This window comes from Dermacentor andersoni, chromosome 1, assembly GCF_023375885.2.
Source record: "Dermacentor andersoni chromosome 1, qqDerAnde1_hic_scaffold, whole genome shotgun sequence".
Taxonomy (NCBI): domain Eukaryota; kingdom Metazoa; phylum Arthropoda; class Arachnida; order Ixodida; family Ixodidae; genus Dermacentor; species Dermacentor andersoni.
The window spans coordinates 28934601-28948003 of NC_092814.1; the positions used below are offsets into that span (position 1 = coordinate 28934601).

Consider the following 13403-nt stretch of genomic DNA (forward strand, 5'->3'; position numbering starts at 1 on the left):
GCCGCTTACGCTTGGGCGTCGCATTCACGAATGCATATACGTTTTTAATTGGAATGGCTGATAACGCCGAGTGCAATGCCTGCGGTGTCGAAGAAACTATAGACCATCTACTGTGCTACTGCCCATCATTTGAAAATGAAAGACAAGAACTCTGCACAGCTCTCAACCAGTTAGATAGAAAACCGTTCACCTTGAACAAGATCTTGGGACCATGGCCTCGCATATCGCAGCTACAAAAGGCCACAAAAGCGCTGCTGCGATATTTGAAAGATACAGGGTTGAGTCAGCGTCTGTGATCCGGACTGAGTGACTGAACGATATCCCCGGTGGACTTTCTCTTCTTTCTTTAATCTTTCCGTCCCCGTTTCCCTTTCCCCAGTGTAGGGTAGCCAACCGGGCTCAGTCCTGGTTAACCTCCCTACCTTTCATTTATCATTTGCTCTCTCTCTCTCTTCATGGCAATGTATCACTGAAATAGACTACCAAAGAATAATGCGCCCGTTATTGGCCATGGTGTTTCTGTTCGCGAATTGACGCTTCTTCCAAGCGGGTTATTCTTTCTCAGTTCAATGCCTTTTTCCGTATATTTCTTGCTGTTACATATTTCTGATATTAGATTCTGCTGTTTTTGTCTTGTACAGGGATGCTGAAAAAATCTCGTCCCGAACAATTTCAAAAATAAGGTATATAATTTTATTATTTTATTAAAAATGCCATCCTTTGGTGTGACGGGGCGCAGGTTCTCACATGTCTGAAAATTAATTATTTTTTTCAAGAAGTTGTTGCCGCCATGTTGGAGGCGAACGCAGAATTTCCGTCTTTTCAACTCCAGGCTGTGATGGAGCTTCTTTTTCTCCAGGCGGTTACTCCAGAGGATATTTACAAAAATGTGCGCTATACACTGGATGAAACTAAGGTATCTATTTTGGCCTGTTGTTATGCCATAACTATGTATACGGAGTGGCGGACGAAGGACACGGACACAACAATGAACGCGCCATGCGTGTTCCATCGTTTTTTCTTGTGTCCGTGTCTTTTTATGCGCAACTGTGCGCATACCGGATGACAAATTGCTGTGCGTCCTAATCCACCGTCAAGAAGAGGCGCGGGCAATTTAATCAGGGCGTATTTGTGTAGCAAGATACGGGAGGCATTCGACCACTTGAACCCCCGAAATTGTTTATAATGTCCACGACGTGATACTCGGAGACTGACGAATGTTTTACTGAAATTATTGTCGAGACACTACACATACTCAGGTAATGAGCCGGAGTCATAAGTCACCAGCAATATACAATGGAGAAGCTGTCAGCAAAATTGGTGCTCAAATATTCTAACGCAGACAGAGAGCGTCATTGGGGGGAAGCATCGAAGCTCATTTTGGAACGTCTCGAGTGTTTTAGCGACGATTTAGCCACTGTGGAGGAAACGTGGCATCTTTATACCGGTTGCCGACGATTCTGATCGCTATTTAATTTTGACCGTCTGTACTTTGCTTTATATATATATATATATATATATATATATATATATATATATATATATATATATATATATATATATATATATATATATATATATATTTCAAGGAAAAGTTCTGTAGGTCCGGTGCATAGGTAGTTGAATAAACGAAGGAGCACACTTACGAAAATTCCATTTTTAATGTTGTAACGTTGTGGCGTAGCCAGAAATTTCGTTCCGGGGGGGCTCACCTTGCAGCTCGGGTGCTCCTATCTAAATACATGTAGAAGGGGAATTCGTTTTTCTTGGCAACCGCTGCGCCAAATTTGACGAGCTTTGTTGCATTTGAAAGAAATACTTAAATTCTAGTGACCGCTGGTTTCGAATTTTTCATTTAAGTTGTCAATTGTTATTTAAATATTGGCCAAAATGGCAAATTTTCAGACAACGAAAACTATCAAGTTTAAAACTCTGTAACTCAACAATGAAAAATGATATCACAATTTTGTGAATTGCATATAATAATAAATCTACAGCGGACAAAATTCATATGTTAACATGAATATCACACAAATTTTGTGTTATGGAAATACGGCTTTTGCAGAACTTTTGTACACAACGTAACCATTTCACGTAAGATACAAATTGACATACCAAATTTGTCCTCTTTGACTGTTATTATAGATGCCATTTACAGAACTCCGATATCTGTTCTTGATGCAGAGCTATTAGATTGTAAACGTCGTGCTTCTATTTTTTTGCGAACTTTCGATTTTTTCGAAATATTTTAAACAATATTTAGGCCCTAAATCGAAATTCCGCTTCCAACAGACACTATAATGTAACTTTCTCTCTCAAATGCAACAAATTTCATTAAAAGCGATCCAGGGGTTATCTCAGAAAAGCGCTTCTGCGTTTTACATGTATTTGAATAAGCCGTGTCGGAGTTGGGCCCGAGCTAAAGCTTCCTCCTAAACAATTTGTCGAGGGATCAAATACACGAATAATAACTGCATTGCCATTGCCAAAGATGCTGCAAACGAATTCTTGAACGTTACCCACTGTCAAAACAAGTAAAATATGTATTTTTTTCATAAAAGAATATACTCGTATGTGCCAAAAATTGTGTCCAAAATAACTGATATCAATGCTTCCATGTTTTTTCGTCTATTTAATAAGTAAAGAAAATATCCCACGAACTTTAAGACTATATCAGTTCGAAACCAGCAGAGCAGTGCATGCCGCTGATATGAAAAACGTAAAGGCCATGAAATGAACAAGTTGAGGACAAATATATTAATGAAACTTCGTCATTCAAGAACGGTGTTTACATTCTTGTGCACATGCAACGGCAAGTGAAAAATTTCAATGACGCTGTCATTTTTTCTAATGTATTATGCAGGAGCAGCTGTCACTGGTAGTGTATTGTGAGTAATTGCACCGAAATTATAGTCGCAACAGAGAGCACGTATAAAAAGCAGGAGTTGTGCAAAATATACGAGGACGAGTCAAATGAAAGTGAGCCAATGCGAATATATGACAAACGGGGTACTTTATTTTAAAGTAGTCTCCATGAGCATTTATACATTTGTCCCATTGAATAACGAGTCGCGTGATTCCTGTCTCATAAAACTCCTTGGGTTACTGCTTCAAAAAGTCTGCAACTGACTCTTTCACGTCATCGACCGACACGAATCTGGTTCCCTTGAGCTGTTTTTTCGGTTGCCCCAAAATGTGGAAGTCGCAAGGTGACAGGCCGGAGCTCTATGGCGGACGTTGCAGCGTTTCCCACTTGAACTTTGCCAGTTTTGTATTAAGTACATCAGCGACGTGGGGACGGGCATTGTCATGGAGCACGATGACCCCTTGACTCAATTTTCCACGTGGTTTGTTCTTGATTTCTAGAGGCAGCCGTTCCGGCGTTTCACCATATCGGAAACAATTGATAGTCTCTCAAGATTTAGCAAATGCTATCAGTAATAGCCCCTGACGATCGAAAAAAAAGGCAACACCACCTTTCCGGCGGAAATGACGGCCTTTGCTTTCTTTGGGCGTGGTGAATTCGAATGTTTCCACTGGTAGACTCACGGTCGTGTTTCAGACTCGTAGTAGTGTCACCATGGCTCGTCCCCGATCACAATTGCATACAAGAAGTCGTCACCCTCATTGTGATACCGGATCACATCAGTCAAGGCAGCGCCGAACTTCTCCGTCTTCTGGCAGTGGTTCAAAATCTTGGGCATCCATTGCGCACACAAGAGCCGATAACTGAGATGTTCATGAATTATGGCGTGAACCGAACCGTGACTGATGTTCACACGCTCTGCAAGTTCATCGATGCTTATCTTCCGTTCTTATCTCATCAGCTCATCAACCTTTGCAATTTTGTTAGGGGTGATTGCACGATGGCTTTGGCCCGGTCTTGCATCGTCTTTGCGACTTTGACGTACTTCTTTTAACCGTTTGCTCCAACGCTTCACAGTGGCCAACGAAATGCAATGTTCAACGTACACGGCAGCCATACGGCGACTAATTTCTTTCTGAGGAATACCTTCAGCTGTCAGAAACTTCACGGCACCACGCTGTTTAACTTTCGGAGTGTCATTTATGTCAAGCTACCCAGTGTATGACAGCATTAAAGAAACTTTATCCTCACACCTGCGTGTCATTTTTGTAAATGAGAGCTGCCTTTCTGCTACGCGCAGGCCTTGCAGATAATGAACAGAACCATAATTGCGCAGGGTGGGTAGGCTCACTTTCATTTGACTCGCCCTCGTACATTAGAAATGCGAAGATACAATGGAATATACAAATGCGAAGATACAGCTTGATAAAAGACAAAAAGTGTCACTGGAAATGAAGTCCACTGCACGTATACACAAAACCTCGCAACGAGATATTTAAATATACGTATAAGTATCCAATAAATCTACGTATCTAAGAAGAAGTCAATGTATATAATGCGTCAAACAAGCCAAATAAACCCATGTTGCGCAATCACAGATTCACAGAATCCTAGGTCCCGCCCCCATACCATTCACTCCCCAGGATGTATTGCGCGCGACGCGCTTGCTCCCCGCTTTTCTCCTTTGCACCCACGAGACTGAGTCACCGTTGTCGGCTCCCCCATTTAACCCCCCACCCCCACGCCTTCATTCGCACATACAGCATGCGGCGTTCGGTCAAGATGTTATCGCCCTTGGACTTTATACGAAACATGAGGGTGACGGCGATGGCAGGAATGCGCCTGGAGTGCCCATATAATTGCTATCGCAATAATATATTAAGAGTATCCGGCAACTAAAGCGTCCCGTGGCCCATTACTTTCCTCCAAAGAAGAAGTAACAAAATTGACCTTTCACTTTGCGACAATTCACTGCGCAGCAACAAGGTTTTTTTTTTCTTTTGTGGGGCGGGGACACTGAAATGAAAAAACGCAAAGTATGTTGGCTGCAATCGAATGCCTACTTTGGGCACCCAATGTAGCTACCGAAGGAATATGGAAGAAAATGTGAGACGCTTGGTTCACCGAGAACCATACGCACACTGCTTGGTGTCCTACACCGGCGAGACAAGACTTTCCGGAGTGGTTGCGCTCAAGCGAACGCGGTGCAATCCGTCGAGTCCCCACCATTATGGCGGTGATCGACCATTGTTTCTTTTTCTCGTCTGCTAGCCAGAAGGCGTCTAAAACTCTGCCAGGTGAAAATCCACTCGGCCAGAGCAAACCGAACGTGCACCGAAGTGCGCCGCGCAGTGGTCGGGTCAACACGAGAAAAACGTATGCGCTCTGGTTGGCTCTGGCAGCCCGCGGGTAGAGTAGCGAGAACAAAAAAACTGAAGAGGCTCAATGTGTCCTCGCGAATAAAATTCAAAGTAGAAAAAATAAATAAGAACGTAGTTACTTTGGCTGGCTTTAGTGTCTTGACATGGATGCTTTGGCGTAGGCGAAAAAAAATGTTGATATTTTTTTATGTGACATGAAGGCACAAATGAACCACCACAACGTTTCGTCTCATCGGACCTCGCTGCGTGCGTTGTCAACTTGTATGATAGCGTGTTTATTTGACTTGTCTTATTGTGTGTTGAGATGCACGACTTTAGAAAAGTCATGCACCTTTGGCGTCAAATGTTTATAACAGCATTAAACGCACAAAGTTCTGCAATTGAAAATCTAACGCACAACTTAGGAAATGTCAATGCACCTTTCACATCAAACGTTTATGAGATTTATACCCATAAAGTATCGGAATTCACATCCGTGCGCTCCATAGATTCCGTGGCCTTCGCTAGATGCCGCGGCGAGCCCGTTCGCAAAAAAAAAGAAAACGCCCGTGAACCTTTGTGCTCGGATGGGGCTGCTTGTGTTATGTGACTTCTGGTACATGGGCGTTGCCACGAAATCCAGCCTGAGTTAGCAATGTTCGGGGTGAAATGTCTTTTGAAGCATGAAAAATACATTCTAGTCAAAATCCTGAATGATTTCCGGCGCTGGGGGTTGCTTTGCTCGGTGGTGCATGGACAGCACGAAAAAATATCGGGGGGGGGGGGCATAAGCCCCCCCCCCCTGGCTACGCCCCTGATATATATATATACATATATATATATATATATATATATATATATATATATATATATATATATATATATATATATATATATCAGGAACACCTTAGACTTCCGTCAACCAGAAAACTAGGCAGGATTCCGTAAAGGCTACTCAACAATAGACCATATTCACACTATCAATCAGGTGATAGAGAAATGTGCGGAATATAACCAACCCTTATATATAGCTTTCATTTATTACGAGAAAGCGTTTGATTCAGTCGAAACCTCAGCAGTCATGGAGGCATTGCGGAATCAGGGTGTAGACGAGCCGTATGTAAAAATACTGAAAGATATCTATAGCGGCTCCACAGCCACCGTGTAGTCCTCCATAAAGAAAGCAACAAAATCCCAATAAAGAAAGGCGTCAGGCAGGGAGATACGATCTCTCCAATGCTATTCACAGCGTGTTTACAGGAGGAATTCAGAGACCTGGATTGGGAAGAATTGGGGATAAGAGTTAATGGAGAATACCTTAGTAACTTGAGATTCGCTGATGATATTGCCTTGCTTAGTAACTCAGCTAGGGACCAACTGCAATGCATGCTCACTGACCTGGAGAGGCAAAGTCGAAGGGTGGGTCTAAAAATTAATCTGCAGAAAACTAAACTAATGTTTAACAGTCTCGGAAGAGAACAGCAGTTTACGATAGGTAGCAAGGCAGTGGAAGTGGTAAGGGAATACATCTACTCATTATAAAATATGAAGACGCCAAATAAACAGACACACACAAGAGAAGAGAACGGGACAGGGCGCATAGCCTAGCTACCAACTAGCCCAACAAGAACTGCTTTTAAGAATACATCTACTGTTACGTTTCGCCTACAACGCGCGGTAATGCCGGCGCGGATGCAACGGACGCCGGGGCTTTGTTCAAAACGGCGGACATTTTGGCCCGTTCAACGACGCCGCAACGCCTACCCGCCAAGCGTGTCCAGGCGTGTTTCAGTGCCACGTGTCTTCGTGTGTGCGTGTGTGTGTGTGTGCCCTCGCTTGTCAAAGCGCGGCAGCCGGGGAGCGGAGTTCCCCGAATGAGGGGCCTGGAGGTCTCTCGGCTCAACCGCTCGCGCCGTCGTGGGCCCCTGCTGCGCCGTCCCGTGACCTTCATCCCGTGACCTTCCCTCCTTCCCTTTTGGACCGCGACGCCGAGAGTATAAGAGCAGCTGCCCCCGGACGCCAGAGGAGAGGCTCCGATTTGTACTGTTGAGTTACGTGCTCTCTCGTCTCTCCACTTCGGTCGACCTGACCGGCCGCTCTTTTGCTATGTTAGAATAAACAAGTTGTTCTGTTACCAGTCTTCTCATGCTTTGCCGGGACCTTCGGATGCTTCCAGTGCCCCAGGCCGCCAGGCCAACGCTACCCTTGGGGCTTGCGACCCATTGGCAATAACGGGCGTCAGCACCGAGACCCCAACAACTCGGGCCAGCGGTACGATTACAACATCTGGTTGCCAGCGGTGAGATCGCGACAACGGAGGCCAGCAGCGAAGAGATGCGGTTGACTGTATGCTGAGCAGCACAACGACCATCCGGGAGCAGCGCAACGAGCCCTGTGTGATGACTGGTTGCCTGCAGCGGAACGACTGCGCTGAAGTCTTGGCTGCAAGGTTTGGTGAGTGCGGGACTTTCTTCTTCTGAGTTTTGCCAGGCTTTTGTTAGTGTTAGAAACAGAGCTGGTAATTGTGGTTGTCGTTGCTACCGGGTTAGTTTGCGGCAAGACAATAGTAGGCAGTAGAGAAAGCAGCATTCAGAGCAGCCATGGATTTGAAGTCGTTGCGCAAACCGAAATTGCTGGAGCTTGCAAGAGAGTTGGGTCTGGATGTCTCAGACAAACTCAGAAAACCAGAACTGCTAAGGGCTATTCTTGAGTTAGAAGCTGAGGATGACGAGCTGTCGGAATGCCTTGAGACCATTGAGGAGAGGGAGACGGCAAAAAGACAGGAGCGCGAACGTAAAGAGCAAAAAGAGAAACAGGAGCGCGAACTTAAAGAACAAAAAGAGAAAGAAAAAGAAGAGCGCGACCGCCAACACGCTTTGGAAATGAAACGTCTCGAGTTAGAGATGGAACGCGCTCGTAATGGAAGTCAGGCACACGGTGCAGGAGAACGAGTATTGTTCAAAATGACTGACCTGATGCGGCCGTTTAAGCTTGGAGAGGACATTGGTTTGTTCCTGGTTAACTTTGAGCGAACGTGCGAGAAGCAGGGGTTCTCTCGGGAAACGTGGCCACAGCGCTTGCTCACTTTGTTACCCGGCGAGGCGGCCGACGTAGTCGCTCGCTTGGAGAGAGAGGAGGCAGAGGATTTCGAGAAAGTGAAATCGAGTCTGCTAAAAAAGTACAGGCTGTCAGCGGAGGCGTTCCGTCGGAAGTTCCGGGAAAATGAGAAAGGCAGAAGTGAGTCATATACAGAGTTTGCGTACAGGCTTATGTCAAACATGCAGGAGTGGCTCAAAGAAGAGAAAGCGTTTGGTGACCACGAGAAAGTTCTGCAGTGTTTCGGGCTAGAACAGTTTTATAGTCGGTTACCTGAGAACGTGCGGTACTGGGTCTTGGATAGGCCAGACGTTAGTACGGTGGCTAGAGCCGCTGAGCTAGCCGAGGAGTTTGTGACGCGTCGGGCTCGCGGAGCTAAGGACGGTCAAAAGGGTGAATTTGGCTCCAAGTTGGAGAGGCCGAAGTTCACACCCATGAGAGCAAAGGGGGATACACGTAGTGCGGATGCGAGTGAAAGCAGTCCGACCGAACGTACGGAGACGGCGGCAACCGAAGCCGAACGCAGAAAGCGGTTCGAGGCGAGGCAAGCGCGCCTGTGTTATACGTGCCAGAAGCCGGGTCACTTTTCGGCGCAGTGCCCAGAAACAAAACCAAAAGTCGTGTTTTTTTCATTAGGCAGCACTGACGAGAACATCAAGCTTCTCGAGCCTTACATGCGAGACCTCCTCGTGAACGGGAAAGAGTGCCGAGTGCTTCGCGATTCCGCAGCTACAATGGATGTAGTTCACCCCTCTTACGTAGAACCCGAAATGTTCACGGGCGAGTGCGCACGGATCAAGCAAGCAGTGGAAGCTCATAGCGTGTGTCTGCCGGTAGCAAAAGTGCTTATTGAAGGACCTTTCGGAGCACTTGAGACGGAGGCCGCAGTGTCATCTATGCTGCCCCCCCAGTACCCGTACTTATTTTCGAACAGGTCCGATCACCTCCTGCGCGAGAAGGGGCTTTTGTTTGGTGAGGCTAGCGTTCAGGCCTTAACCAGCTCGAAGGTTCGGGAGCTCGCCACAAAGGCGGTAGTTGCGGGGCCGACGTTGTTGAACGATGAAAAAGGGTCAGAGGCGCAGCAAGCTGGTATTCAGAGCACGCCCGAACGGGATAAAATTGAGCCTGTAGCGTTAAAGGCACCAGATACTGGAGAGGAAATTCCAGATGCGGGAAAGTTAGAAGAGCTTCCGGTCGAGCTTCCGGGACTAGGCTCAGTGACGAACAGGAAAGACACCGATCAAGTCATTAGTGACTTAATAAGTAAAGCATCGCTGTCGCCTGAGCAGAAAACCGAACTACACCAGCTCTTACAAGAGTTTCAAGGTCTGTTCTCTGAGAGGCCTGGTAGGACTTCTGTCCTTACTCATGACATAGAACTTACCTCCCCAGAGCCAGTACGATCCAAGGCGTACCGGGTGTCACCCCGCCAGAGCGATATTATGGAGGCTGAGGTAAAGAAAATGCTACAGCTCGGTGTTATTGAAGCGGGTGAGAGTGATTATACCTCCCCTTTGATTTTAGTTGAGGTACCGGGCAAGGAACCTCGTCCTTGCGTCGACTACCGCAGGCTTAATTCCATCACTAAGGATCAAATTTATCCGATCCCTAACATCGAGGAGCGCCTTGAGAGAGTGAGTAGCGCTCAGTTTATTTCCACCCTAGATCTTGTCAGGGGTTATTGGCAGGTTCCACTTACAGAAGAGGCTAGTAGGTATGCGGCGTTCATTTCACCAATGGGGACATTCCGTCCTAAAGTTTTGAGTTTTGGTTTGAAGAACGCGCCATACTGCTTTTCAAGCCTCATGGATAAAGTGTTGCGGGGACAGCAAGAATTCGCTTTACCGTATCTAGACGACGTAGCGATATTCTCCGCATCCTGGCCTGAGCATATGGCCCACTTGCGGGCAGTGCTAACCCGCCTGCGCGATGCGGGCTTGACAGTCAAGGCTCCCAAGTGCCAGTTAGCACAGGCCGAGGTTGTCTACCTCGGACACGTGATTGGTCGGGGTCGTCGCCGCCCCTCTGAAATAAAGGTGGCCGCTGTGCGAGACTTCCCGCAACCGCGTACGAAGACCGATATTCGGTCGTTCTTAGGTGTCGCCGGCTACTATCAGAGGTACATCCCCAGGTACTCTGATATCGCGGCTCCCTTGACGGATGCTCTAAGAAAGACAGAGCCGCAAACAGTCGTCTGGGAGGAGACGAAGGAAAGGGCTTTTAGCGCCCTAAAGAGCGCCCTAACAAGCCAGCCGGTGCTACGATCGCCCGACTACTCAAAAGGGTTCGTTGTTCAGTGTGATGCTAGTGAGCGAGGCATGGGCGTTGTACTGTGCCAACGGGAAAATGGAGAAGTAGAACACCCCGTCCTGTATGCTAGTCGTAAGCTGACGAGTCGTGAGCAGGCGTATAGCGCCACCGAGAAAGAGTGTGCGTGTATCGTGTGGGCCGTTCAGAAATTGTCATGTTACCTAGCCGGCTCGAGGTTTATCATTGAAACGGATCACTGCCCTCTCCAATGGCTGCAGACCATCTCTCCCAAAAATGGCCGCCTCCTGCGCTGGAGCCTCGCTTTGCAACAATATTCCTTTGAGGTGCGATACAAAAAGGGGAGTCTCAACGGTAACGCCGATGGCTTAAGTCGAAGCCCCTAACGTGGGAATCAGCCTCAAAATTGTTTGTTACTGATGTTTTTCTTCCTGAGGCAGGATTTTTAACTTATTGCTTTTGTGTAGTGTTTCAAAGTGATGATGTGCTTTTTAGTGCAATTTTTCCGATTTGTGGACGCGTTCTGAGTGCTGCTAAACTACTGTAAGGAACTAGGCAGCAGTATAAAAGGGGGAAGAGCCTGGCAGGGCTTAGTGAGGGTTGTGCCGTGCTTGCTGACTGAGTGGTTGACTTTTGGCGTGGTTCTAACGCTTGCCGGAAACGAGAACAAAAATGTCAACTCTCCCGAAGTCACTTTGCAGTGTCCTGTGTGCACCTGAACGTGAGAACGAGGCCTTCTCTGTGCGCTGCGCTCAAGAAACGCCAAAGGACGCCCGACTTCGGTTATGGGCATCATCGAGCGACATCCCTCCGGACAGCGGATGCAGTCCCCTGACCATCGGGATCTCCTTCCCCCGGCGGGGCGGTCTGTTACGTTTCGCCTACAACGCGCGGTAATGCCGGCGCGGATGCAACGGACGCCGGGGCTTTGTTCAAAACGGCGGACATTTTGGCCCGTTCAACGACGCCGCAACGCCTACCCGCCAAGCGTGTCCAGGCGTGTTTCAGTGCCACGTGTCTTCGTGTGTGCGTGTGTGTGTGTGTGCCCTCGCTTGTCAAAGCGCGGCAGCCGGGGAGCGGAGTTCCCCGAATGAGGGGCCTGGAGGTCTCTCGGCTCAACCGCTCGCGCCGTCGTGGGCCCCTGCTGCGCCGTCCCGTGACCTTCATCCCGTGACCTTCCCTCCTTCCCTTTTGGACCGCGACGCCGAGAGTATAAGAGCAGCTGCCCCCGGACGCCAGAGGAGAGGCTCCGATTTGTACTGTTGAGTTACGTGCTCTCTCGTCTCTCCACTTCGGTCGACCTGACCGGCCGCTCTTTTGCTATGTTAGAATAAACAAGTTGTTCTGTTACCAGTCTTCTCATGCTTTGCCGGGACCTTCGGATGCTTCCAGTGCCCCAGGCCGCCAGGCCAACGCTACCCTTGGGGCTTGCGACCCATTGGCAATAACGGGCGTCAGCACCGAGACCCCAACAACTCGGGCCAGCGGTACGATTACAACACTACATAGGACAGGTAGTGACTGCGAATCCAGACTATGAGACTGAAATAATCAGAAGAATAAGAATGAGCTGGGGTGCGTTTGGCAAGCATTCTCAGATCATGAACAGCAAGTTGCCATTATCCCTCAAGAGGAAAGCATATAACAGCTGTGTCTTACCAGTACTCACGTACGGGGCACAAACCTAGAGGCTTACGAAAAGGGTTCTACTTAAATTGAGGACGACGCAACGAGCTATGGAAAGAATAATGATAGGTGTAAAGTTAAGGGACAAGAAAAGAGCAGATTGGGTGAGGGGACAAACGCGAGTTAATGATATCTTAGTTGAAATCAAGAAAGAGAAATGGGGGCATGGGCAGGACATGCAATGAGGAGGGAAGATAACCGATGATCATTAAGGGTTACGGAGTGGATTCCAAGGGAAGGGAAGCGTAGCAGGGGGTGGCAGAAAGTTAGGTGGGCGGATGAGATTAAGAAGTTTGCAGAGAAAACATGGCCACAATTAGTATATGACCGGGGTAGTTGGAGAAGTATCGGAGAGGCCTTTGCCTCGCAGTGGGCGTAACCAGGCTGATGATATATATATATATATATATATATATATATATATATATATATATATATATATATATATATATATATATATATATATATATATATATATATATATATATATATATATATATATATATATATAGTTGGCCCGGCCCTAACAAAAGAAAGATCAAGCGAGGTGGCGTTTAGAGAGACACCTCTCGCAAGAAATATCGCCTGGTGACCGTCTGCGTATTCGCCCCTAGCTGAGCAGCGCGGTGATTTTGCGCGCGCTCTCAGGACCGGAAGGGTGGGCGTCCGGCGGCGACGCTAGGGGCCGACGGAAGGCGCATGGCGGCGCGGAACTACGCCGCCTGGCCGCCGGCTCCGCCCGCGCGGGGCCCGTCCAGCCTCGGGGCCACGCAACGCCGCATGGCCGACATGATCCGGGCACTGCCGCCGGACGTCTTCGACAGCCTGCCGGAGTCACGTGTGGACCTCGCCGACGGGACCGTGCGCCGCCGCGGGATGCCGGCCGCGCCGGAGCGTCGAGGTGAGTTGCCTGCGAAAGGAAGCGACACCGCAGTGGGGGGTGTACGCCTCGAGTGTTTCCTTCTTGAGAAAATTTAAGAATGTCCGGATTGTTAGAATCGGTGGGTTTCGCATCTATCCGTCCGGGACGAGCGGCAAATTCTAGGTATCTTAATTCTCGTGTTCACGCAGCAGTCGCCTTTAATCCTGCTGAAAGGCTTTAATGGTGCACACTAAGGCTGTGTACA

General features: G+C 47.9%; 1 protein-coding gene across 2 annotated transcripts in view; it reads left to right on the forward strand.

Moving 5' to 3' along the window:
• The window catches only part of LOC126545470 (heat shock 70 kDa protein 12A-like), a 200060-nt gene that overhangs the window by 18181 nt on the left and 168476 nt on the right, over positions 1–13403 (forward strand). For both annotated transcript variants that reach the window (XM_050193347.2, XM_050193349.2), the window contains exon 2: positions 12925–13177. In XM_050193347.2, the coding sequence (XP_050049304.1) occupies positions 12976–13177 (202 nt within the window). In that variant the 5' untranslated portion in view covers positions 12925–12975. The remainder of the gene's footprint in view (positions 1–12924; positions 13178–13403) is intronic.